At 40.2% G+C, this 27,999-nt stretch overlaps 1 protein-coding gene across 2 annotated transcripts in view; it reads right to left on the minus strand.

Annotated features, from left to right (window-relative positions):
- PAPOLA (poly(A) polymerase alpha) overlaps nucleotides 1–27,999 on the minus strand; it is an 81,298-nt gene that overhangs the window by 11,594 nt on the left and 41,705 nt on the right. For both annotated transcript variants that reach the window (XM_065404370.1, XM_065404369.1), the window contains exons 11-17: nucleotides 26,971–27,091; nucleotides 25,908–25,992; nucleotides 20,655–20,708; nucleotides 19,644–19,763; nucleotides 10,533–10,642; nucleotides 3,155–3,276; nucleotides 1,007–1,149 (exon numbers count right to left, since the gene is read on the minus strand). In XM_065404370.1, the coding sequence (XP_065260442.1) occupies nucleotides 1,007–1,149; nucleotides 3,155–3,276; nucleotides 10,533–10,642; nucleotides 19,644–19,763; nucleotides 20,655–20,708; nucleotides 25,908–25,992; nucleotides 26,971–27,091 (755 nt within the window). The remainder of the gene's footprint in view (nucleotides 1–1,006; nucleotides 1,150–3,154; nucleotides 3,277–10,532; nucleotides 10,643–19,643; nucleotides 19,764–20,654; nucleotides 20,709–25,907; nucleotides 25,993–26,970; nucleotides 27,092–27,999) is intronic.

A 27,999-nucleotide genomic window follows, 5' to 3' on the forward strand; every position in this document is an offset into this window, starting at 1 on the left:
AGGCCAAACTATATCATTGCAATTTTATGAAATATAATGTGAAGGTAAGCAAAACAGTGTTAGCAACATTACTGTTATAAACCTGTACTATGTGAAATAGTACAGGAGAAGATTAATTTTATATGAAATAATCCAAGTTTCAATAAAGTTTTTAAAGCTATTTGAAAGGGAAGAAACAAAATAATGCCCTCCAATTTTTATTTTTTTTTAAATCTATCATCCCCTTTATCTTCACAATAGAGCAAGCCAAGTGGAGAAGGCTGGCATGATAAGCATGTGTTAATATCCCATATCATCACATGCACATCATCATTACAAACTCAGTCCATGGATTGCCTAATCAAGAAATTGGGATTTAGCAGGATTGCAGCCTTGGTTTTGGCATTATAATGAATTTTGCTATATCAAAAAGGATGGGGGCATGATGTGTTAAAAACCAAAATGTAGGCTACATTAGATTTCAGCCCTGAGAACCATGACAGTATGCTTAACTATACATTTTCTTTCCTCCCCCCCCCTTCAAGAAGAGTGCTCAGTAATGTAAAAATCCTGGGAATAGTTTAACAAATGAGAATGATTAAAGAGCAGCTGTCACAGGCATTAAGAAAAGCTAGCTACTTTTTTTCTAAATCATACTCAATGTTTTATAATTCAATTTGTATATTGCATAGCTGTAGAAAGTCCACATTATCATCAGATATTTTGCAAATTAACATAAGGATATGAAAGTGACCATGTTGTCAAACAAAGAAAGCAAGAGACTGGAAAAGAGTGTATCATTAGAAATGGAATCTAACAGAGCAAATGAAAAAGCTTTTTATTAGCTGTAGACATGAAGACATAGTGCAGTGATATTTCCCTCCCCCCCCACAGATAAGTTAAGTCTAAGATAAATAATGATAATATGCCCTCTTGCAACATACACAGTAAACACACGTTCTCTAACAGATGTAACTTTCAGAGGATCATAAACTCGAATATCGAAGGTTAAGATTAAAATCATTACCCCTGAGAGCTTCCAGAACTGTTCAATGGACTTGTCTTCATAGCACTAGTAGGAGAAGGCACAGACGTGCTGTTATCACTGTCCATAGATAAGTCTAAGCTGCTGTCATTCAGGACTGTCAGTCTGACCCCTTCTGTTGAATGCTACAACCAATCAGACAATAAATCACAGGTGTTACTTATCCCATTAAGGACTGAGAATCAGTCGCAAGTCAATGAAGCAGTATTTCAATTATACTGATAATTTTGTGAAAATGAATTAGCTTGAGCTCAAATTGACGATATCTAAAAAAATGTAAGGTTAATTGTCTTGACATCAGTTGTATAGATAAAGAGCATTTTTAGAGAAAAATAGCATTGATAAGTTCTAGAAGGCACACAAAAGAAGCAAACCAAAACCAACTACATTGAGTGGCTTGAACCTCAAATACAAAGGCTTCTAAAAGTCATACAAAATAGAGATGTGCAGAGTCCTCAGACTTTTCTACATGCAAAGGTTCTACTGGCCTGCTACCAGAACCTCTTAATTCCTATGTTCAAAATTAAGGCCAGAACTTGAATGATCCATCATCTGCGCCCAGATAATGTAACATACAAGACCAATTTCTCCTGTACTACCTGTGTATCTAGAATTCCAGCTTCATTTCAAGTTTCTTTGATTTTGTGGAATGATAATATCTCAGTTTCAATCAATACAAGCGTACAGAATCAAGAACTCAAAGAAATTAGGAAGTTGACCTGTGGTCTGGGTCATTTTTATCTATCAACAAGGCTATCAATCCTCATGCTGATCACCAAGTTTCTGTTCATGCTCCAGAACTGCCTAATTAGATGCACTGTATGAGGTTTATATTTTCCTCTGAAGCAGCCAGCATTGGCTAATGTTGGAGACAAGATACCAGCCAACTAGATTCCTACTGGATTTGTTTCAGTCTACCATGTGCAAACTTTGCTACACAATTTAAAGAGATTTTTAAATGGTGACAATGGCTTTAAAGGATACTAATCGTATATTGGGTTATTTATATGAATGCAGACAAGAAAACAGCAATACATAACCATGACATGCATGTTTCCAAAAAGACTTATTTTTTACAAGTCAGCTTTAATATACGATTGCTCTCAGACTACATTCAAAGAATGAGGCAGGGACTTTTTGCATTAGTTACTTGGCCCATAAACACTCTTTCCTGTTGCAATTAATCATGCTCAAACTAACCAAATAGCTTGAACTTAAATTGCTGCTGCCCTTCATGAAATGCTGTTGTGCAGGCTGCCCTTCTTCTGATATATGATCACATAGGCCTGCCATGCATTTAAGGGGAAAACAACTTTAGACAGAAAACAGCCCCTTACTAAAAATTTGCTGTACAAGTATAGCAGCCAATTTTCAAGATTCATTAACTGTCATTTAAATCTTTCCCATCCAGGAGTAAAAGGTTATATCTAAGACAGAAAAAACTGTCAAGTGGAGACCCTTTTCAAGTTTTAGGCCAGAGCATATAGTCAGTCACATTAACTGTTGAAAGCATTCTCTAACCCACAGCTTTAGTTATACGAGCAAATATGTGTATGTTAGCTACAAAGGGCAGCAGCAAAGCACTCAACATTCTACTGAGTCATAAGAGTAATTTAGTAATTGTGTCTAGGCCATAAAATCTCAAAACTATTAGTACAACAGGGAGATGTTAGAAAAACAAAATTCTTAAATTTGTGTGCATCAGATAATCTTTGTTAATCATGGAAGTGCCGTGTTGTAAATATTTCCCTAATTTGGCTTCCAAATTACAGTAGCAAAATAGCTTTGAATTCAAATTAATCAAACTTAAAAATCTGTTTAATCTAGTATTTCCAACAAAAATCATCATGTCATACCTGCATGATTTTAAGGAGAAGAGATGAAATCAGAAGCAGATACTTTCAGGAGGTAGGAAGAAAGGCATGCATGAAACATATGTACAAATAATACAGTATTAATTGTACCAGATAGGTTAGAAAGTTTGTGTAGGTTACACAAGTAAAATTGCCCTTTTAAAGTGGGTTTTAGTTATTTTGTTAGCACACCAAAGACCTTTGGGAATCACTAAATTATAATGTAATTAATTATATTATAACATTAGTTATGTTTGTCAGTAATTTATAGGTTTACCTTTTTCTTTTTCTGAAGCACATGATTAGGTAGTAGTTGATGAAGTTGCTTTCGTTTTACATGCATTGCAGCAATTTTCATATCCATCTCAAACATCTTGCTGTTTATTGCTTGCCTATAAACTACACAATTAGAAGAATAAGACGACATATTGAAACATTGTGGAAAATGCAGTTATTTGCCCTGGAAGAAAGGACTGGCATTCCAGAGTATCACTTAACAAGAAGACTAATATTTCCTCAGTCTTGAGAAAAAACGAACAGCCCTTCCTCCTGCACTGACAATTGCATCACATCTGATAAGAAAGTAAAGTATTTGAGTTTGCTTATTTTTAAAAAAAGGAAAATCCATTAAAATGTAAATTTCCTCTCTGAAATATGGGACTGAAAAAGTATTTTAAAAGTATGTGAGCTCCTTATTGAATTTATGGAAGAATAAATTCAAAGATGGAACCAAGTAGAGTCAAGAGGTTTCTCGTCTAACTTGATATAAATTAAAGTTAAGACATTTATTTTGCTCTTCATGTTGTTATTGTGTTTCTATCAGTGCCTGACACTGAAGGGCCTTGAAACATGATCGGGGCCATTAGGTGCTGCTGTGATTATTGGGCCTAAAAATTTACCCTAATTGTAAGTTCAACTGTAAAAAGTATGTGAAAGTTCATAAGATGTCACAATAATAAATTTTTGCCTGCTTGGGAATTAACCATGGAAAATAGGTCAAGCTGTTTTCAGTAATGAATGCTATGAACAAGTGCAAGAAAACCAGACAGACTGAATTAGTCCAAACAAAAAGAGGTCTACTGACATGATTCAAGGACTGTGCAGAGGTTGAACTTAATAAACAAGAGATATCGGTCCTGAAATTAATGGACCAAAATTGTTATAGCAGATAGTAGGCCTAATTGATGGACAAAATAATGAAGGGATGAAATAAGACACCCACGTTTTTTAAAAATCTCAAAAGAGTCAAGAGACATTTCCCCCCCCCAAAGTCTCATCCCACCTCAATGCATCCCAGAGCTCTCATCTTGTTCCATCTCATCAATGCACCTCATCTTCCCCAACCCCAAGACAGAGGGAGCAAACCTGACAGAAAGATTCATTCCTGAGGAAGAAGGCTGTGATGGGGCGGCCACCTTACACTGGTATGGAAGGGGTTAACAAAGCCCTACAGAGAACGTGCAGGAAGCAGCCAATAAAAGAGAAGCTGTGAGAAGCAGCCAAATCAAGGCCCAGCGGGCTCATATAAAACAAGCAGCAGGCCACAGCAGGGTCAGTTACTCCCTGGAACTCAAGGAGGGAGGAACTGAGTGCCTTGCAGGCAGAAGGAAGCTAGCACCCTGGACAGAGCAGTGCTGGACAGGAACAGGGGAGCCAAAGGAAGCTCCTGGCAGGCTGCTAGGACTGGCATGCTGAAGGCCCTGAGGCAAGGGTGAAGAATGTGCTGGAACCATGGGAAAGTGGTACAGGTAAATATACTGAAGAGTTGGAGGGGATGCGGTACATGGCTGCCCCCTACAAGGTCCTTGGCCTAGGACCTGGAGTAGTGGGCGGGCCCGGGTATCCCCCACACTTGCCACTCAGTGTATTTTCTGAAGTGTACCCAAATCAGGATCTTAAACATGAGATCCTCTCTCTACTCTTCCAATCATCTACCTTACTGACTGTCCATCCTATGCATTCAATAAGGGAAGGGTCCTGTAGAACAAATTAGTTAATTACATGGTCACAGTATTAAAATGGATATTTATAAAGGGGCTGAATTAAAGTTGCATATTGAGGGGGATGGCTGTAGTGCTCCACTAATTCTTGGCTATGGAGAAGCCCATATGCTGTTGTGTAAGAATGGCTCTAATGTATGCAGCCTATCTTATTCCAAGGGCTGCACTGGTCCCTGAAGTAGCCCAAATTCTAGGAGACACAGTTTGCCTACAGCCATTTGCAACCCCTCCTCCCACTCTCCTCCTGTGAGGTGTAGTACAGAATCTGGCTTCTGGATTCTATTGCTTTACTAGAAGTGAACTTTTGCAACCCTGCTGTTACCTCATCTATTAAAAAAATTGGAAGGAATGACGTTTTCCCACCTCTAGATTAAGATTATTACATCTTGCATAACAAGTGCTAAGAAGTGCACTGAATTACTAACACCAGTCCGTGGAAGAGAGACTAGAACTAGGTAAGTTCATGGAGGATAGGTCCATCAATGGCTATTAGCTCGTACGGGCAGGGATGGTGTCCCTAGCCTCTATTTGCCAGAAGCTGGGAATGGGCGACAGGGGATGGATCATCTGATGATTACCTGTTCAATTCATTCCCTCTGGGGCACCTGGCATTGGCTACTGTCGGAAGACAGGATACTGGGCTAGATGGACCTTTGGTCTGACCCAGTATGGCCGTTATGTTCCCCACTGATCAAAGCAGATAAACACAAGTGGGAGCAGTTAAGGAGGCGAGGGAGCTGCAAAGGCATACTGCTCTCCCAAACCTGGGAGAAGGGAAGGAGCTCTTTCTCTGCTTTTAGTAGAGGAGGGGAAACTGAGCTCTTCTTTACTTTAATATATGCCTTCTCTTAGGCTAATCTTTCACCTAGGTAAAGGTGTGATTGCAGCAATTGCTGCTACTGTTGCTTCATCATCCTGTCCATAAGGATCTCTAGCTGTGCTTAGGAACATGCATAATGAGGCTGGCACTAGGGAAATTCACTGGGGTGGAGCATGCTCAGTGCAGATGAAATCTTCAGAGGTTCAGCAGAAGTCTATAACAAGCTCTGAGCATATGCAAATAGCAATTTTTAGTGGCTTATAACTTGGTCATATGTAGGTGTATTTTCATAGGAAAAGCAAAAAGGACCTCCTGACACCACGACTACGTGCCTCACAAATTTCAATTCCAAATCCTGAGCTCTTCAAATAATATTTTATATATATTAAACACTGCAAAACATACCTATTTCCCTCTAACCTCATTCCTGGAAATAGCTGAACTCTTTTTTTTTTTTTTTTTTTTTTTTTAAGGGAAGTGCCGTGAACTGGAAATGGCGCTGGCCATCATAAAATGGAGGAACCGCTTTTGTCCTTGGAAAATAGAGATATGGAAATAAGCGTCTTTCAAGTCGAGAGTGGCGTACCAGTCTCACGGATCCAAGGAGGGGATGATGGAGGCCAGTGAAGCCATGCAAAACTTCAACTTCTTAAGTTGTTGCAGGTCCAGAATGGGTCTTAGGCCCCCTTTTGCTTTTGGGATCAGGAAACAACGGGAGTAGAAACCTTCCCCCCTCATTTCCTGAGGGACCTCCTCTACCGCCCCCAGCTGTAGGAGGTTGTCTACCTTCTGAATGAGGAGTTGCTCATGAGAAGGGTCCCTGAAGAGGGATGGGGAAGAGGGGGGGATGGGAAGGAGGGTGGCTGAAAACTGGAGGGTGTAGTCCAGCAACAATCTCTAGCACCCAGCGGTCCGAGGTGACTCTTGACCAGGCTGAATAGTAGAGACGGAGATGGTTGAGAAAAAGATGGGGCGGATCCGGGGAGGTGACCAAGGTGTTGCTCTCAAGTGCACCCTCAAAACGCCCGCTTCTGGTCCCTGTGGTGTCTCGCTGGGCCAGGCTGCGCAGGTGACCGGGAGGAGGAGGGGCAGAGGCGACTAAAACCAGTGTCCCTTCTCGTAGTAGATACTTGCTGAGGCTGCCAAGGCCTTGGCGGCGGGGGCAGCCAGAATTGCTTCCTCGCCAACTGAGACATATGCAACCCCAAGTATCCTTCAGACTGTACAGCCTTGCACCACATTTGTTCTGCAAACAGCCCAACTTCATCAAACAGGAGATCTTGTATCGAGGACTACATCTCCTGGGATAGGCCTGCGGTCTGAAGCCAGGAACTGCACCTCATGTCCACTGCTGAGGCGACCACCCAATTGGCCGCATCTCAGGCAGAGATGGGGGCATCGGCATAACCGGCACGCCCCAGGCAGTCCAGTAAGACCATTGCGCTGGACACTGGCCCTGCTGCCAGGATGGCATCACTGAGGTGGATGCAACTTCAAGAGCCCAGTCACGACGGTGCTGTTTTGGTGAGGGGCTGGACTCCCTCTCCGTGCCAGAAGAATCCTCCTCCAGTGACCAGGGCAGGTGAGTAGGGGGAGCGGCACTCTGTTGGGGAGCGTCCCCGAGGTCTCGGTGACAGTGATCGTCGGTATGGAGAGGGTCAGCACAAAGATGACTGGTGCCGACTATATGGCGACTGGCGCTTCCCTCTGGGTGCGACTTGATGCGAGGGCGGAAACCGGGAGTGCAGTGCTGGCGATCTGTGGCAGTGAACCGGTGACCTGGGCTAATGCAGAGACCAGGGATGTGGTGACAAAGGGCTCTGCCTCGGCTCCGGAGACTGGCAGCGTTCACTCGCCTTCTGGGAGGTTTTCATGGCTGGCTTGCCCTTGTAGGGAGCCTTTGCTGGGTCCATCGCTGATGCGGTGCCGGCTGCAGTGGGAGAGTCCTTTGCTCTCTGGGCGCTGGGAAGGCGTTGACTCCGACATCAGTCTGGATCCCCTACCACTCCCCGAAGTCGGTGGCGGATCCCTTAGGGGGGTAGGAGGTCCCCTGGGGGACGTGCCCCCTTTCAGCTCTGGCGTGGGCAGGTGGCCCTGGCAGGGTCCTTTGTACAATGCCCCTTGGTCCATCTTGCTCGGTGCCAGGTCCCACTTCTTAGTTTTCTTCCTGGGCACCAGCAAAGGGGATTGGTGTGGGGTAGAGCCTAGTGCTGGGGGTACGCTACACACTGAGGCCAAAGTGTTGGGCGTTGTGTCTGGCCGGGCCGGCTCCGAGGCTGGCCGAAGAACAGCCTCCATGAGGAGGGCCCTCAAGTAAATGTCATGTTCTTTCTGTGTCCTGGGACGAAAGTTCTTACAGATGCGACACTTAACGTGGGATTCCCCCAGGCACTTCAGACAGCTACCATGCGGGTCACTAACAGGCATAGGCCTATTACAGTCAGCGCAGGGCTTAAAACTCACGACCGGGGCATGTCCTGCCTGGGGCAAAGTCCCTGCTGGAACCCTAACTGACTAACTACAGTACTTAACAGCTACTTACTAACTAATCTACAATAAAACAAAACTATTTACAGATGGAACACAAAAGTTTGAACAGGAAAGCAACCAGACCACTTGTGATGCAAGGGAGAGAGATGCGCTGACCAACCACCACGCGCGGTAAGAAGGAACTGAGAGAGGGCTTAGGGCCGGTGGTGCCTGATATACTGACGCATGAGTGCGGCACAAAAGGGGGTGCCACAGCCAACCCTACGGATACTGTTAAGGCAAAAGTCTCTGACAGCTGTGCATGTGGGTGCACATGCACCTAGAATGGAATCAACATGAGCAAACACTTGAAGAAGAATGTATCTTTAGTGTGTATTCCTATCAAAATAATTTAAAAGTTACATAAAATCAATATACACCCAATAGCATATTACCAACAGATAATAAGAAAGGAGTAAATTCAAAGCTGAAATTGGTAGTGTGTGTCAGGTGGGATGAGTACTGAAAGTAAGCACTGAAAGATTATACAGCAATGGGGAGCTGGATGAATCTCTTCGCTGTTCATTTCCAGATTAACATCTGGTTAAGATTCCCCATACCTAGGAAAGGAACATTTTTGGAGATATTTGTTAAAACGCTAACTAAAAGTTTTGGTTTGGATATAGTCTATAAATTCTACATATAGACCTCCATGTTTGACAACTGAGATATTCAGAGAGCATTCAGAAATGTAAGTTTTGAATGCTGTTTTCATAGCGATAAGAATTTAGGATCTATTTGTAAAGAGTATGTTTGCCATTCCAGTTGAGGGCAGAGCTTTTAGATTAGATTTTAGATTGTAAAGCAAGAAAGTTAAAAACTCAAAGCAGGAAGAGTGCTAATCAGCCTGTCTACATTTTCTAGTCAAATCAAACAAGTGTAGCATTCGCTATCTTTAATCAAGCAGGTTATAGTCACTGTTTTGGGAGAACAAAAGTAATTTCCTTTTGATTGAGAACAGATGTTACCTGCACATAGAAGCACCAAGATTTTCAAACAACTCCCTTCAAAAAATGTATGAAATCTAAATAAAATTGCTCATTTTTTTTTAAAAGGGGGAAGGACAGGGAAACAAAGGGAAGAGAAATTAAGGGATTACAGAATGCAAGTTATTACACAAATATCTCAAATCAAACTAGTTTGATGTTTAAACTAGAGATTTTAAACATTTTTATGTTTGACTGGGAGAAACATCCAGAGGTCCATTTACAAATGGCTGAATCTTGCATTTCATGTTGGGGTGTGTGGTTTCTCTCCCTTCCACATTTAAGGCAACTTCATTACATTATTTTAGTCCAGTTTAAGATACTTTTCCACATTTTATATTTAACACTCACTGCAACTATATTACTGTATGCCAAATTCATAGTATTCACTAAATAAGCCTCAACTTGGGAACCCATAGACAGAGGTTTGTTAAGAAATGCTTTATCGCACACACTATGGAAGTTGTGAAACTATACTTAAATCTTTGTCATATTGCTTCAAAATAACACTGTCAATACATCTAATCAGTCTTCCACAGAACACTGCCATATTCTTAATTTTACTCTCCAGATGTTATGTTGCAAATTTCCACCAATGTTGTCCTTTTTGGTTTGTTAAAAGTATTTTAAATAGATTGTGACGTTAGCATGACTTATTTTTGTGTTGTGTAACATCTCTGAATATAGTCATACAACACTAGGAATGAATTAAAAACTTACTAGTTAGTATGAGCTCCAACATATTGCATTAACCGCAGCAATGCACAAGGTATATTGCCTAGGTTCTACTATTAATCTGTTTTCAGTAACAGATATAAACATGGAAAAAGATTTAGACTGAAACATACATTTTCCATTAGATTGTAACATACTTAAGTCACGTGTTGATAAAGTATAAATGTTTATACTATCACTTAAGGCCATGTAATTTACTATGTTGAATAAGAAACATTAAAAAAGTTATAGGTATCATTTAATAAAACTTTTACCTTTTTCAGTGAAAAGTATGTTGCAAATTATGCCTTAAATGAGGTACAGTTTCTGAAAAATTTAAATTCTTATGACCAAATTGGTCAGTTATGTCCCAAATGTAAAGGTGCCTAGTTGATTGTCCTGCCAAATGTCTCCAGAATTAACATACTGAAGCCATTGAAACAAAAGTTTTACTACTAATTTTCTATACATCCAATAAGCAAGAAAAACACCAATATTATATCCTTCCATCTAGACCCATGGCAGAATATTTTGAAATAAAGGCCACATAATCATACATTCAGCACAAATGAATTAATTTCAAGCTTTTAGAGAAGCCAAGCTTACCTGTGTCAGTGAAAGACTGGATGTCGTATGTAAGATCAACACTCAGATTTTCAGAATTTTCTGTCTTCTTAAACACTAAACCAATCACCCACATTGTACGAAATTCTTCCCTGAAAAGTTTTATAAAAAGAATCATATAATATTGGAAGAATGAATTTAAGTTACTTAATCTAAAACTCAGATGATGTGGTTTGTAACACTGCTGCAAAATTTGATAATGTGGTTGGTTACATTTTAGCTCAACTGGCAATGAAATAAGATTAAAGTACCCAGAGATCCAACTATTCAGAACTCCTACTAAACCATAACAGTAAACAAAAAGGTCAATTTCATACTACACCTCTACCTCGATATAACGCTGTCCTCGGGAGCCAAAAAATCTTACCGCGTTATAGGTGAAACCGTGTTATATCGAACTTGCTTTGATCCACTGGAGTGCGCAGCCCCGCCCCTCCGGAGCGCTGCTTTACCGCATTATATCCGAATTCGTGTTATATCGGGTGGTGTGTTATCGAGGTAGCGGTGTACCTACTAATCAGTGTCATTAACCATATTTTAAAAGGTATATGGCTAATACAAAACACTTCTTTAAGATTTGCTTTTTCAGTTTCAAGTTTAGTCTGTTTACACAAAAGACTTCAGACTTACTTGCCTTTAATTGTAGTTTGCCTACACAGTTTTTCACTTAAGACTTTCACTACATGCTTTGGCATGTAAGCTCAGAATCCTCTAGCAAAGGGCAACTGGTAGGAGCAATGCATGCACTTGTGTGGATCCACACATATCGAAGTAAAGGTAGATAAAGGACCTTGGGTCCAAATGTCCTCATTTTCCCCCCCATTAATGTTTAAAGAGCTTAAATTCCAGAGAAGGAAGGTGCTGTCATGGGTCTATCTGCAATCTATTCAAAGAACTACAGTTACAAGTAAGGCTACATCTACACCACCACTTACGTTGGCAAAATTTATGTCGCTCAGGGGTATGAATATTCCACCCCCCCAGAGCGACCCAAGTCACGCAGGTGTCGGAGAAAAACAAAGTTCTCGCTCTCTTTGGTTGGGTGCAGCATAAGCGCACATCTTCTGCCACTCACCGGGGTGGTTTTTAAGGCTTATGAGAGAGCTCTCCCGTTGGCATAGAACATCTTCACTACACGTGCTGCAGTGACATGGCTGTATAGTGTACACATGCCCTAAGTAACCTCTTTTCAAGCACTGCTTATATATATTCTCCCACTCTTGGTAGAGTGATTAGTCATTACAATCCTCAAATGATATGGGTCTAAACTATTTAACAAAAAAAATGCAAGGACTGCTCTTCCAAACCGGACATCAGACCTAAAAGACAAATTAAAAGAGCAATACAGATACGAATTGACCAATGCATGAGATGTCACATTTTCAATGATGTTTCCACATCCAAATTTGTGATAAAAATTTATTAAATATGCTGTATAGAATTATTTGAATACTGTAGAATGCTTTGATCTTTAAGGTACTGAAATATCCCTGAGGGTTGACTATAAAGTGTAATACATTTGGATAGCCTGGAAATTTGTAAACTGAACTAGTCTTAGAAGGCTCCCCATCACTTCAAGAAGCCTCTACTTTGTCAAGTATGAAATCTAGAAAGAGACACTGGCAGACTGAGGCTAGGTCTACACTACAGCGGGGGGTGGACCTAAGATACGCAACTTCAGCTACGTGAATAGCATAGCTGAAGTGGCGTATTTTAGGTCGACTTACCTGGCTGTGAGGATGGCGGCAAGTCGACCGCTGCCGCGCCGCCGTCGACTCCGCTACCGCCTCTTGCCGCGGTGGATTTCCGGAGTCGACGGCAGAGCCATCGGGGATCGATTTTATCGCGTCTTCACTAGACACGATAAGTCAATCTCCGATAGACCGATTGCTACCCGCCGATCCGGCGGGTAGTGAAGACGTGCCCTGATAAAGACTGGTTCAGAGCAAGGCCAGATCCAATTGATTTCAAAGGAATTTAGGAGCAAAATTTTAGGAATCCAGGTTTGAAAGTTGTGGCTCATATTTAGGGCCCTACCAAATTCATGGCCATGAAAAACGCATCACGGACCATGAAATCTGGTCTCCCACTGTGGAATCAGGTCTTTTGTGTGCTTTTACCCTATACTATACAGATTTCACAGGGGAGACCAGCATTTCTCAAATTGGGGGTCCTGACCCAAAAGGGAGTTGCGGGGGAGGAGGGGGTCACAGTATCACTACCCTTACTTCTGTGCTGCCTTCAGAGCTATGTGACCGGAGAGCAACAGCTGTTGGCCAGGTACCCAGCTCTGAAGGCAGCGGCTGTTGGCTGGGCACCCAGCTCGGAAGGGAGTGCCCTGCCAGCAGCAGCACAAAAGTAAAGGTGGCAATACCATACCATGCCACCCTTCTGCACTGCAGCCTTCAGAGTTGGGCAGCTAGGGAGTGGCGGCTGCTGACTGAGGGCCCAGCTCTGCAGGTAGCAATATCATATCATGCCATCCTTCTGCGCAGTTGCTGGTGGTGGCTCTGCCTTCAGAGCTGTGTTCCCAGCCAGCAGCTTCCTCTCCAGCTGCTCAGCTCTGAAGGCAGCGCCGCCACCAGCAGCGCAGACAGAAGTAAGGGTAGCAGTACCACCACCCCTCCTACGATATATCTTTGCAATCCCCCTACAACTCCTTTTTTTGGGTCAGGACCCCTACAGTTACACCATAAAATTTCAGATTTAAATAACTGAAATCATGAAATTTGCAATTTTCAAAATCCTATGACCGAGAAATTGACCAAAATGGACCGTGAATTTGGTAGGGCCCTACTCAGTTGTATAAACTTTGTTTACACTTGGAAATTAACCCACTGGTAGAAAAGTTTGTCAGCAGTAACTCCCCTAAAACCGGCACCGAACACGGTTTAACTATTAGGTCTGGTTTAGACTACACAGTTAGGTTGATGCAAGGTAGCTTACATCAACCTAGTTGTGCATATGTCTGCATTAGTCTCCCACCGCTGTACTGACCCTTACACCAACACAGTATCACCACCTCCCCGAGTGGCATAGAGTCAATGTATTTAGGTCAACACAGGGCGAGTGTAGACACAGCATTCGTTATGTCGACCCAGCATTCGTTATGTTGGCCCAAACTGTCCCACAATGACCCACACTAACTGCTCTGGTCAACATTGTGAACTCCACTGCCCAAGGGGTCATGGAGATCAGAAGTTCCCTCCCCTTTAAATCCCTGCAAATTTTTGAAATTCCTTTCCCTACCTGCACACCTAGCAGCTCTCCACTGTTTGTGCAACTACCTAGCTGACCATGCTGGTTACGCACTGCTGACATGGCCCTGCCTGGAGTAGACAGGAGTTATCTGATCTCCTGGGTCTGTGGGGAGAAGAGGCTGTGAAACAGCCATAGAAATGTTGACATCGACGAGCAGATTTCTCAGGGGATACAAGAGAAGAAGTAGGACAGTGACCAGCAGGAGTGCTGCATAGAAGGAGCTGTGGCAGGCATACTAGGTGGCCAGGGAGATCAACAATCCAGCTGGTGCCAAGCTGCAGACCTGCTGCTTTTACAAAGAGCTGCATGCCATACTCTGCAGAGATTCCGCCCACCCACAGCACCGTGGAGATCTCCAAGAAGCCCGAGTCACAAGCCCCTACTGTGAATAGTGAGGAAGGTACGATAGTGGACAAGGAAGAGGTTTATGGGGAACAGGTGACTGGGGGGCTCCAGCGGTGCAGCAAGCCAGATTCTGACAGACCATCACAGACCACCCGGTCAAGCACAGGTAAGCCCAATGCACGGAAGGAATCTTAGGTAAAAGTATGTAGATAAATATTCAATTACATGGACAGCACCCCCAAAGTAGCAGAGCATAGTATTTTGACTATTTATTCATTTCCTTATGCTAGAAGAAGTAGTGGTTCAACCAAGAAGGGGAGAGCTGCTATCAGCTTTTTCATCCCCCTGTAGAGTTGGTGGAGGGGCATGCCATGCAGGGCAGTTTGTTTATATACACAGGGATGTCCTTGAATGCTCCTGGGAGATCTCAATGAAACTTCCATGGAGGTATTCTGTAATCCTCTGCCAAAGGTTTAGAGGGAGGGCTGCCTTATTTCTTGCTCCATGGTAAAACACTTTCATACGCCACTCAGTAATAATTTCAGCGGGCACCACTGTAGTACACAGGCTACCAGCATATAGGCCTGGGAAGCTTCGGGACACCAGCAGCAGCTGTGCTGTCTCTGCCTTTGTTACCCTCAGGAGTGAGATATCAGCTAAAATCACCACCACCTGTGGAAAATGGTGCCAGTATTCAGTGCCATTGCCTTCTGCTACTAGAATCATGCAACCAAGCAATTCCCTCATTTCCCCAACCTCTGGCAGCCATACTCACCATGGCTAGTGCAGTGACTGGTGCCGTGCACACGCAGTCCCAAAGAGAAGTGAAAATCTAGTGCTTAAAACTTTAGGGAAGCAAGAGGAGTGAGTTCAGCATCTTAAGTTTTGCTTTCTGTAGTGAATACACTAACAATGGTACCTCTTTGTTTTATCTTCTGCTGCCTTTGTGGCCTTCAGGGTCTCCCCCTCCACACCTGTGGAACTCCTGAACCAGATAAGGAAGAGGAGGAGAAAGAAGGGGATTCAGGATGACATGTTCAATGAGATCCTGCAAGCCAGTACTGCAAGGGACAATGAACACAGGACCTGGAGAATGAACACGGAGGATAGCCTGCAGAAGGAACAAGTGGAGAGGAGAAAGGTCCAAGAGTCCCAGCAGGAAAAGGAGGAGATGCACCAGGACATAATGGGGCTGCTCAGGCAGCAAACAGATGCTATAGACACTGGTGAACCTGCAGGTTCAACAGTCCTGGGCTTGCCTCCCCCTGCAACCCATTGAGAACTCAATACCAGAAAATCCCAATAACCCCTTCCCCCCAACATTCCATGTGGCATCATAGTTTGCAGAACTACTCTTACCACTCCACCCCACGGGACATTAAAGACAATCACAAGCTTCATATATACAGACACGTGAAAGCCTTTGTTGGTGTATATATAGCTGTAGTGGACATGAATTCTTTCCCTTTCATAAGTTCAGTGGAAATCTCGACTTCTCAGGTCCGAAGCAGAAACAACTTGCAGATCGAACACTGTGCCATGATCTGAGTCTCGCTGAGGCAACAGACACCCCTCTGGTGCTTGTTGCTCAGAGAAGGAGCGCAGGCAGGATACAGAGTTCTTGAACCCTGGGACAGGGGCATAATCCCCAAGGGAAGGGGCTGTCTCTGAACGGGGATGACTAACTAACTTACCACTAACTACTACTAACGCTACAACTACTAACTACGAGAAGAACTGCAAAGAACTATGAACAACTATATACAACGGAAGAAGTCACTCTCTTAGTAAAAACTAAGAGCGCAAAGGAACAGGGCTTCTGACTCAGGCCATGCAGTAGTAATAGAGAACTTGAGAAGTGTCAACTTGCATGGCCTATTATGCCCTCAACTGTGAACATGAGGAGATGCACGACGTATGTGTGGGACAATGGACACTGGTAGGGAAAACCTTCTGGCTCTGGTGCCTGTACAACGTTTGGAATACATATAGGGACTATCACTTGAAGAAATCAGGCTGTTCTCTTAATTCATTGAGCTTTAAGTTTTTAATGTATTTGTTTTAAAATTGCATGGGTTTTTTTGGCACCGATTTTGTATGGAATAAAATTCTATTAATAATCTTTATTAGTTCACAGCATACGCTACTGAGAGCTCAGCAGTTCTGAAAGAAATCAATTATCTGCACAGTGTCATACAACTCAGAAGATCATTCACAAACAAAACAAATAGGTGCACTGATAATGTTACATTCCTACGTGTACAGCAACCACCACACAATTCCTACAAGGCCACAAAAGGGCAGGGGCCAGGTAGAATATACCACACACTACTCTCTCACTGTTAAAATGGTCTTTCAAATCCTCCACGAGCCATATAGCGCTGCACTAAGCTCTTATAATAGTCCTTGTATCCGGCTGTTCAAATTCAGCAGGCAGCATAAGAACGGCCGTACTGAGTCAGACCAAAGGTCCATCTAGCCCAGTATCCTGTCTACCGACAGTGGCCAATGCCAGGTGCCCCAGAGGGAGTGAACCTAACAGGTAATGATCAAGTGATCTCTCTCCTGCCATCCATCTCCACCCTCTGACAAACAGAGGCTAGGGACACCATTCCTTACCCATCCTGGCTAATAGCCATTAATGGACTTAACCTCCATGAATTTATCCAGTTCTCTTTTAAACGCCGTTATAGTCCTAGCATTCACAACCTCCTGAGGTAAGGAGTTCCACAAATTGACTGTGTGCTGTGTGAAGAAGAACTTCCTTTTATTTGTTTTAAACCTGCTGCCCATTAATTTCATTTGGTGGCCCCTAGTTCTTGTATTATGGGAACAAGTACTTAACTTTTCCTTATCTACTTTCTCCACATCACTCATGATTTTATATACCTCTATCATATCCCCCCTTAGTCTCCTCTTTTCCAAGCTGAAAGTCCTAGCCTCTTTAATCTCTCCTCATATGGAACCCGTTCCAAACCCCTAATCATTTTAGTTGCCCTTCTCTGAACCTTTTCTAGTGCCAGTATATCTTTTTTGAGATGAGGAGACCACATCTGTACGCAGTATTCAAGATGTGGGCGTACCATCGATTTATATAAGGGCAATAATATATTCTCCGTCTTATTCTCTATCCCCTTTTTTATGATTCCTAACATCCTGTTTGCTTTTTTGACTGCCTCTGCACACTGCGTGGATGTCTTCAGAGAACTATCCACAATAACTCCAAGATCTTTTTCCTGATTTGTTCTAGCTAAATTAGCCCCCATCATATTGTAAGTATAGTTGGGGTTATTTTTTCCAATGTGCATTACTTTACATTTATCCACATTAAATTTCATTTGCCATTTTGTTGCCCAATCACTTAGTTTTGTGAGATCTTTTTGAAGTTCTTCACAGTTTGCTTTGGTCTTAACTATCTTGAGCAGTTTAGTATCATCTGCAAACTTTGCCATCTCACTTTCTCCAGATCATTTATGAATAAGTTGAATAGGATTGGTCCTAGGACTGACCCTTGGGGAACACCACTAGTTACCCCTCTCCATTCTGAGAATTTACCATTAATTCCTACCCTTTGTTCCCCGTCTTTTAACCAGTTCTCAATCCATGAAAGGACCTTCCCTTTTATCCCATGACAACTTAATTTACGTAAGAGCCTTTCGTGAGGGCCTTGTCAAAGGCTTTCTGGAAATCTAAGTACACTATGTCCACTGGATCCCCCTTGTCCACATGTTTGTTGACCCCTTCAAAGAACTCTAATAGATTAGTAAGACATGATTTCCCTTTACAGAAACCATGTTGACTTTTGCCCAACAATTTATGTTCTTTTATGTGTCTGACAATTTTATTCTTTACTATCATTTCGACTAATTTGCCCAGTACCGACGTTAGACTTACCGGTCTGTAATTGTGGAGGATCACCTCTAGAGCCCTTTTTAAATATTGGTGTTACATTAGCTATCTTCCAGTCGTTGGGTACAGAAGCCAATTTAAAGGACAGGTTACAAACCTTAGTTAATAGTTCCGCAATTTCACATTTGAGTTCTTTCAGAACTCTTGGGTGAATGCCATCTGGTCCCGGTGACTTGTTAATGTTAAGTTTATCAATTAATTCCAAAACCTCCTCTAGTGACACTTCAATCTGTGACAGTTCCTCAGATTTGTCACCTAAAAAAGCCGGCTCAGGTTTGGGAATCTCCCTAACATCCTCAGCCTCTTCACTCTGCCCTCCATCTGGATGGCAACTTCTCCCCCTTTCTTCACATATATTATGCAGGACATAGCACACAGCTATAATCATTGGGATATTTTTCTCACTGAGATCCAATCTTGTGAGTAAACAACGCCAGCGACCCTTCAAAAGCACATTGAGCTGTCATTCTCCATTTGCTGAGCCAGTAGTTGAATTGTTCCTTGGTGGTGTCAAGGAGGCCAGCATATGGTTTCATGAGCCAGGGGTAGGCTGGGTCCCCCAGGATCACTACTGGCATTTCAATATTCCCAATGGTAATCCACCAGCTGGGAAAGGAAGTCTTCACTTGTAGCTTTCTGAACAGTCCCCTATTCTTGAGGATGAGAGCACACCATACACCTTCCCTGACCAGTCCACACTGACGTCAGTGAGGCATCCCCAGGGATCTGTTTGTGCAACTACCTAGCTGACCATGCCGGTTACGCACTGCTGACATGGCCCTGCCTGGAGTAGACAGGAGTTATCTGATCTCCTGGGTCTGTGGGGAGAAGAGGCTGTGAAACAGCCATAGAAATGTTGACATCGACGAGCAGATTTCTCAGGGGATACAAGAGAAGAAGTAGGACAGTGACCAGCAGGAGTGCTGCATAGAAGGAGCTGTGGCAGGCATACTAGGTGGCCAGGGAGATCAACAATCCAGCTGGTGCCAAGCTGCAGACCTGCTGCTTTTACAAAGAGCTGCATGCCATACTCTGCAGAGATTCCGCCCACCCACAGCACCGTGGAGATCTCCAAGAAGCCCGAGTCACAAGCCCCTACTGTGAATAGTGAGGAAGGTACGATAGTGGACAAGGAAGAGGTTTATGGGGAACAGGTGACTGGTCCTGCTTTGAGCAGGGGGTTGGACTAGATGACCTCCTGAGGTCCCTTCCAACCCTGATATTTGATGACCCCCTCTAATAGTCACTCAGACAATTGCAGCACAAGAGGGGAATACCCAGGTTAGTATTATGGCAACTTTGCACAGTATATACTGTGCTAATTAGCAAAGTTGTATCACCCCATTAAGGTATTCCTACTGCTACAAAAGTATCTGTCTAAAAGCCAAGTGATTTTCACGTAAGGGGATGCCAAGTTTTACAATAATTGCTGACAACTTAAGTCATTAGTTAACTTTACTTTTAATTAAATGTTCATCCATTTCAGTAAATGATTTGAATAACGTAAATGGTAAATTTACAGTTATCTGGATAAAATATCCTTCAATTATTGCATTAAGGAGCGAGGATTTGGCTTACTTGTCAGGATTCTCCTTGGGTGCTGGGAATGACTGAGGATTCACGTGAGCCAGTGTAATGAACTCATTCTTTTCCAAGCTTCCAACTAGAATACGGATTTTTGACTCCACCAAGCCCACCCTGAATGAATGAAAAAACCTTAATAAGTGGCAATTTAAAAATACCTGAAATACAACACACTTCTGGGAGGAAAAAAAACAAATTGTTCTGGTTAAACCAATATCTGGAAATACCAAGTAACTAAATACTCGGCCAGACAAGCTCACTCCAGACCAATATTCTAATATTACTTTCCAACAAAGCCAAGTAGCTTTGTTCAGTGGAATTCCACATCATCTTGTCTTGAAGTTATGATGACCTTGTCCAAACTGCCTGTGCCCAAAATGACACTAACAATGAAAGATTTTGCTGGGTGTAGTAATTAAGATACTATGCATTGGTAAGTCTTCAGAAATCAAATATTACCCTAGCCAGGAAAGGCTGAAGGCAGAAAATTGAGAGAGAAATGAATTTATATTCAGATGAAGGTTTTTTGTTTTGTTTTTTTAAACAGCTATTTTACTCTAATGCCTAAACATGTGAGAAAAAGATATATTTGTTGAAGATTCAACACCTCTGCCGCTTCAACTAAGGTGAGAGAACTCAAATATCTGAGAACCCCAAATAAAAACCAGGGGAGAGGGAATGAGATCTAGCTATTCAGGCCTTCTCCATACATCATAAAACTCTAGGTAATATCTTTTTAAACCTTTGCAGGTCCTTTTAAATAGAGTACTGCAGCCAATAATATTCTCCTTCATTCTGTTTCCTTAATGAATTTCTGGATTAATGAAAGATGAGCAATAACATTAATTGTCTTCATCTACTTAATTCTGGAACACAGAATCTTCACTTAATTTTTTTTGTAAAATATGTATTACTTGTTCATTTACATCCCAGGTTGGTTGGATAAAATTATGTTGAAATTTGGGGAATTAATAAAAAAACAACAACAGCATGCATGATACTCACCATTCTAGTCGCTGTTTTTCTGTTGGTGCACTTGCTAGAAGTACAATGTAATGCCTTTGGAGATAAAGACAACAGGCTATTCTATGTATGTCTGACACTGGACATTCACAGTTATTAACATCCTTATTAGTTTAAGCTACAAACCCAGACAGAAGAATAAAATAAACAGTTAAAAATAATATGCACCTTATAATAAAGAGCTTAAACAATCTACAAGAGGCTGCAGAGGAGTCTGGTATTAGATTTTTTTTTCCAAAAAAATTTCAACTCACATTGATGTCCACAGCTGCATTAATATCAACAAAAGGGTAATAAATGCATGGAAATACAGTAGCACTTAAGCCAGAATCTCAACTAAGTGAGACTATGACTTAAATTGCCAATTGCAGAAGGCTACTCACGTTGTGCAAGCAAAAGAAATAAAAATAAAAAACAAATATTCAGAGTTCTACCATAGGAAAGTCTGGTGTTTTAGTCACAATTACCTTATTTCTCAAGACATAGCTAGATGACTGATTTGATACACTGGTTTGAATATTTTATCAAAAAGGTAAATATAGCCATGAAATGTAATATAAGTAGTGTCAACTTTAAGAGTTTTTCCAAACAATTTTTCCTGAAGCTTCCTAAAGAGTCTTTCCTCTCCCCATTAATCTGAGACTTCAGGGATTTACTCTAGAATAATACACTATATTTACAGGTTTTCAATATATTGAGTCAAAAATCTCTAACTGCATAAAACTCCAAAATATTTTTAATGAAGGAAGAACTAGAACAGTTAAGCTCAAGGGAGGTGGATGGGCAAGGGAACCTCATTTAAAGACAAGGATTGAATTAAATTTTGGTTATTTTTTTTTAAAAGATTAATGGAATAATAATTTCAAGATCTTGTAAAATGATCTCAAAAGCTCCACCCTACATGCCTAAGACCTGAACCTGCAAAAATTTAGACACGTAAATTTATACACAGACTAGGTTTACTCACACAGTGTAAAATTAATGCATACCTAAATCTTTTCCGGATTGGGGCCTAATTTTTTTAAACCAGTAAGATTAGGGGCTATATCATAGTATATTTCATGGTTACACACACTGATTTTTTTTTTTAAGTTAGTGGATAAATAAGACTGTCCAGAAAATTGCGAGGTCAATAATAGTGAAACGTGATACTATTCCACAAAATCTTGGGAAAACTTGCAGGTCCACAAGTCACTATAAAAGTAACTCAAAACCAACAGATCAATCAATATGCACACACATACCTTACATTGGTCTAAGGGGGAAAATGGGCTAAAAATATTCTGGACTAATATAATTCAAAGGCTTGTACTTTATGAAACGAAAGGGGGAATGGAGGAAGAAATTTATTCTCTTTTTAAAGTGGCTAAAATGAAATTTTACTATAAGATTCATTTGGTTATGTTAGTATTATCATGAAGCACTTGATGCTAAGAAATGTGCTTAGTAAAACAATGCTATCAGTTTTTAAAAACATACTTGTGAGTAACCACTAATAAGCCATTTAAATTCCACAGAACTAAAACACTACTTAGAAATGTGCAGCGTCACAGTTACAGACGATAACTGATCCTTTTCGGAGTGCTGTTCCATGAATTCAGCAATGTTATTGCACAAAAATTCATGCACCTGAAGCAGAAAATGAGGTTCTTTTAAATATTACTACTATGTTATCTGACTTTATACTGTTATGTAATTTTAATACTAACTCTTCTTAATGAGTACTAGATTTTTTTAAATTGTTCTACTTGACACACCAACAGGATCTCTCACAATGGGAAATGAACCTTACTAGTAATAGATTTTTATAGTGAAGTGGACATATTTCCAGGTATTTAAAAACACTCATTTTCTAGTGGTTTGTTGGAAGCTGCTCTTTAAAGGAGCTTTAAAGGCCTTTAAGAACAACTCTATGAAAACAGCTTGATAAATCTAAAATCCTTGACTCGTTAGTGAAGGATGCTTCATATTCGGATTATAAATCTCTTAAATAATTAAACCACAGTTACTGAAATCCAGATTTTAAATAAACTCAAGTCTATTAACAATCCTTGTTTAGACAGGGTCAGTGAACGCAGGTTGGAATTGAGGAGGAGAAGGAAGGGAAAAATCAAGATAACCAGATTTTGTGATTAAGGTAGGATTTTGTGTTGCATAGCAGGGTGAGAAATAATTTCATCACAGGATATCTAGTATTTCCAGCTTTCCAGTGAGAAAGTATTAGTTTCTAGCCACTGGTGCTTCACAAAACATTGGACCTTAAAAGTTGTCATGGGTCCTATGACTAATAGCAAGTAACATCTTATTGTAATTTTCAATCCCTGATATTCTTACATAATTCTTTTAAATTTACAATATCTTTGTTGCTTTACCATGAGGTCAGAAGAAAATAATCCAGCTATTACAATAATTTTTTAGCAGTGTGACCACTACTGGGAAGTACAGTATATTTCTTTTAGAAACATTTGAGTTTTCTTCCATTATGCCTCTTCCTGAACAATTTTTTAAAAATCAAGACTACTGAATGAAAATGTAGTGAACTGCACTCCATTTTTAATATCCATAATCACATAAAAAGCCAAAAGCCATACATCCTATTGTGCCTCTTTTATTCAGAATGTTTTGGAAAAAATATTGTAATGAACAATTGAGGGTACCGATCTGGACTTGCCTACTTTAAATAAGGTTTCTCCAAATCTAGGTTTAGTTATACTTAGTTAATAAATGTAAGTCCTATTATGTGCACAAGATACATTAATAAGTAAAGTACCCCTTTTAAAGTTTTCTATTTTTTTATTTACTACAACTGATATTGTTTACTGAAGTTTGTACAATGTGTTTAAAGTCATTGTATATGGAGAGTATTTTATTACCATACACTTTTTATTTTTAAACTCTAATATGGAAAGAGTCCGAACCATTTCACTTTGTCATGTAACTACAGTCAGATGTTCTACCATGCTGGTAACTTTTTGTTTGTTAATTTTTGTACAGGCACACAGTCCAGATGTGATGTTTTCTGTTGTCTCCTTAACACAGTTCACCCATCTAGAAAATGGAAACAGTAACAAGTGCAAACAGCCTGAGCTCTGGCCTCTCAAATTTGATGCAAGTATTGTGAACTATTCAGACAAATCAGACAATTTTTTCTATTTCGAAACCCCTGCAATTCAGGATATATAGTAACCCCCAAAGTTCTCTAGACCATTTGGAATTCACTTAAATTAAAAATTCATTTGGGAGAAATTAACTGTCTATTCTGCTGCTGACGTATTGTTTAGCAAGGCAATTCTCATTAACAGTGATACACGTATTTAAATTATACATTTATGGGGTAAGAGTCAAACAGGTTTGAGAAATTATTTTAAAAGGTGAACTTCAAGGCAGGAACCATGTCATCTTGTGTCTTGTACAGCACCGAACATTTTTAAGTTTCAGCAATAAGAGGTTTGAACCGTACAAGGATAAAAACAATGTTGAAAAAAAATCTAGTTTTCAGATCAAAAGGATTGGCCAAAGTAGCCCAAGTTTCTTATTATTATTGATAATGCATTTGTATTTAGAGTTATTAAAAGTGACTAATCAAAGTTTTAAAAGACCAATAAATCTCTTCTATACATTGTAATTACTTTCAAAGTCCTCCCAATTCTGAATATTAACAGGCTTCCATGTACCACTCCATAGTCAAGAAATTGGAAAGTCAGCCATTTTAAGTAGAACCCACAAAGCTTGTGCACTCACTGATTGCAGTGACTACGTCCATTGCAGTGTTGCTGTAATTACTGATGCTGGTGCACATGCCAGGATATAAAACTATATTAAATGGGTCTTATTTCAAGTGAACTCAGCCCTGTTAGCGTCTGTTACTTTCAAAACTGGGAGAGAGCATTTGGCAAACTGGAAGGGGATGTACTTTCAGCCTTTTTAGAGGGTAGTGCTAACAACGGAGTGCAAACAAAAATTCATGTTATAAAAAAATGAAATCACCTTAATGAAATCCATTAAAAGTTTTCAAACTGAATCTCCAAGATACAACATAAAAGCTGTTCAGGTGTTTTAAAGCTTTTATCATGCAAAAGATACAGAAACAAAACACAGACACATTATGATGGTCATCAGTCTTTTTTTAATGGGGGAAAACTGTATATTTCAATCTTGTTTAGATTAATACATAACCACCCAAAACAGGAACAGAATTATAGAAAATATTTAATCTTAACTCCAAAAGTGGGTCTCCAACAAAATTGAGGGCAAATAAAATGTAGTCCATATATTTTAATAATCTGTATTTATTATAAATTACATTTTTTCAGCAAATCCAGTATACATTTAAACAAGCTTCTCCCCTACAACCACAACATACCAGTAGGAACCCTTAAAATGTCTGTTAAGCCTCAAGAACTCATTTCCTAGATTTCTCTTAAAAATAAATGTTTAAGGATAAAAATTCTGCACATCTTTTCCCTAATGTAAAGACATTACACGGCAGTTAGAAATAAACTAGCTGCAATAAGGATTAATATATTCTGAAGCCTTGATGAGCTTTATTTCTTACTGAGGAAAAACTAATAAAAACTTTAGTAGTCCATTGAGCTGCCAGATGTACTAAAGGATATATTGTATTATTAAAATTTATATTGTTTACCATTATGGTAAAAGAAATACATCTTTCTAGTGGAACAGTCTTAAATATCTACTTTCCAGGGCTAATTTCCTCAAAAAAATATTTTGTTTGTGGGGAGGCAGACTTCATTTTACTTTACTTGATTTTGGGAATCTCTCTATCGACAATAGCAGCTCATTACCACCACTTAGAACATTTCAACAATTGGTCAAACTAACTTCTAACTCAAGTATCCTAGTTTTAACATACTAATTCTATAGCTCTCCAGTAACATTCTGCATATCTGATCATGGTCTAGCAGGGTGATCAATTATACTATGGAAAAGAAGAAAAGCAGTATAATCATGTTATTTAAGTTTCTTATCAAAAATTCAAGTAAGAGGCAAAACTGATCTCAAAATCAACAAGGAGAAATACCCTCCAACAAAACGGAGAACTTTCAGGGTTTTTTTTTTTTTTTAAAAAGGATATAACACTTTAAAGGTTTCTAATGGAAGTGTTCAACCATACTTAATGCTACTGATGCAAGTGCCTGTCTATAAAGTACCATTAATTTTGTTTTGTAAATGATAAAAAACTTAAACATGTCTGCCATGCCATAAAATACATACTTGTACTTTTGAAAGAAGTTTGGAGCTTCAAAAAGTTTGGACCACTCTGCCTTACTCAGCAAAATTTCATCTGTGATAGCAAGACCTGAATTATAAAAACACATTTAAATCTTTTTCACACAGTTGATCCACACCAAGTATCCACAAAAACAGTCCATAAACTAAGCAAAGGTTATTTCAAGTTAAGTGCTAATTTGCTCTTTTTTAATCCAATGGTCTTCTCTTCCAACAAACTTTGCTCCCAGTGATATTTTGTATGTATAGTCATCAGCTACTCAGTGTGTGTTGTTACAAATTTTCTTACAAGGTTAATTGGACCAGACTATTGTATTGCAAAGCTCTTCTACACCACCAGAGAATTTTATTCTCTCCTGGTTCTTGTTCACTTCCTTGGAATAAGGCTGAACATGCCGCAGAGGAAATGTGCTAAACCCAGAAAGGAGAGGAAAAGGTTTTCCTTATAGGGCTTAAATCCTCTTCGGGATGAGGGTTACGTGTTGCGACAGATGACTATTAGAAATGGGAGAGTGAGCACAACACTCTGATGAGAATTATCAGTATTTCCCCATGTGCATCAAGGCCTTGCCTGGCCAAGACTGTCTCAGTAAATGTCCTTTGACTGTCAGAAGGTTTAACTCAACTGAGGCAAGGTACCATTCTCCCAATTTTCTTAAAGAGCTAAGCATACTGTCTCTTTAGTACCACTAGCACCTGCCAGCAAAGATGACAGAATTGCACTGTAGTCTTCCACATGGTAATGCAGACTTAAGACCCCTGAAACAGCTTAGAAAGAACCAATTGTCAGGCTGTGATTCCCACTTACAGAGAATGCTACTTTCCAATTAATAATGATCAATTTCTGGAAGGAAGAAATAGGAATTTTTATAAATATTCTATTAAATTTCAAAGTTACAGACAAAATATGAAGCAAAGACAACTGACTGAATCAGTTGCTTTAGGAAGGATGCCTGTTGTCAACTAATTATTCCAAAACAATGTTGTGCCTATGATGGAATTATTTTAAAGTCTTTTGGAATATATAAGAGCATAAGATAATACTTACCTTGTTTAAACTCCTCAACCATGACCATCCGTGTAGAAACGGACACATTGTAGGTAGAGTTCTGCTGTGGGTATGCTGGTGTAATTATAGGCATAAGATGGTACCTATCACTGGGATTTACCTATATATAACAACAGCCAATCAGTTTTCTTCAAGCACACACAAAATAAAAAAATTTGGAATTTTCTCTTTGCTAAAATGAATCAAATTCCAACGATACAAATGAGATCTTAGTATACAAATTAGACTGAACAACTGTGCACAGAAGTTGAGAATACTCAAGGATAACATCTTGTCTGCATATTCCTACAGGTAAACTATATTGTGGAAGTTATTCCAAACTCAAATAGAACAGGGAAGATCATAAACTATCAGCATGCCTCACTGTTGATACTGGGTAGTTTTTAAAGCTAAAAAACACCAACTGAAATAGATTAGTGGTGAATTTATTATTATTATTACTACATCTGCAATGGAAGCTGTGATCATACTGAAACACGGGTACCACGTTACCACTTGAGCACCTTGGACACCTTCAGAGAAACAGCTGTCTTGAAACCCTTTGAAATATGATGTATGATTTATACCTATAACACTACTGAAAATAAAGAGCCAGTCTAAAAGGAAAGGCTCTGTGCATCCTGAGGGAAGCAGCACTTGTGTTAATATATCCTTTATTAAAAACCAGCACATGGGGAAATAAAAGAAGGGAACAGCAAAGACAAAACTACATTTAAATAATGTTAAGCTAGTGATCTTGTGTTTTGTCAGGTTGTAAATTTAAAGTTAAGGCTGAAACCCTGTCCTTAACTTACCCTGTTTTGTTTAGCTACTACAGCACATATGGTTCGTAACATCACACACTGACCTCAAACCCCTACAACAGGAACAATAGGGTGTCTTAAGAACATTGTTTTAATCTTACTTTACATCACAACCCAGACGCTATTTAAATGTAGACTTTTGTCAAAGCAAGCAGAAAATATATTTAAAAACATAGGTCATGAAGTACAGCCTTCAAGCCTATTG

The sequence above is a fragment of the Emys orbicularis genome, chromosome 4 (assembly GCF_028017835.1).
Source record: "Emys orbicularis isolate rEmyOrb1 chromosome 4, rEmyOrb1.hap1, whole genome shotgun sequence".
NCBI classification, from domain to species: Eukaryota; Metazoa; Chordata; order Testudines; family Emydidae; genus Emys; species Emys orbicularis.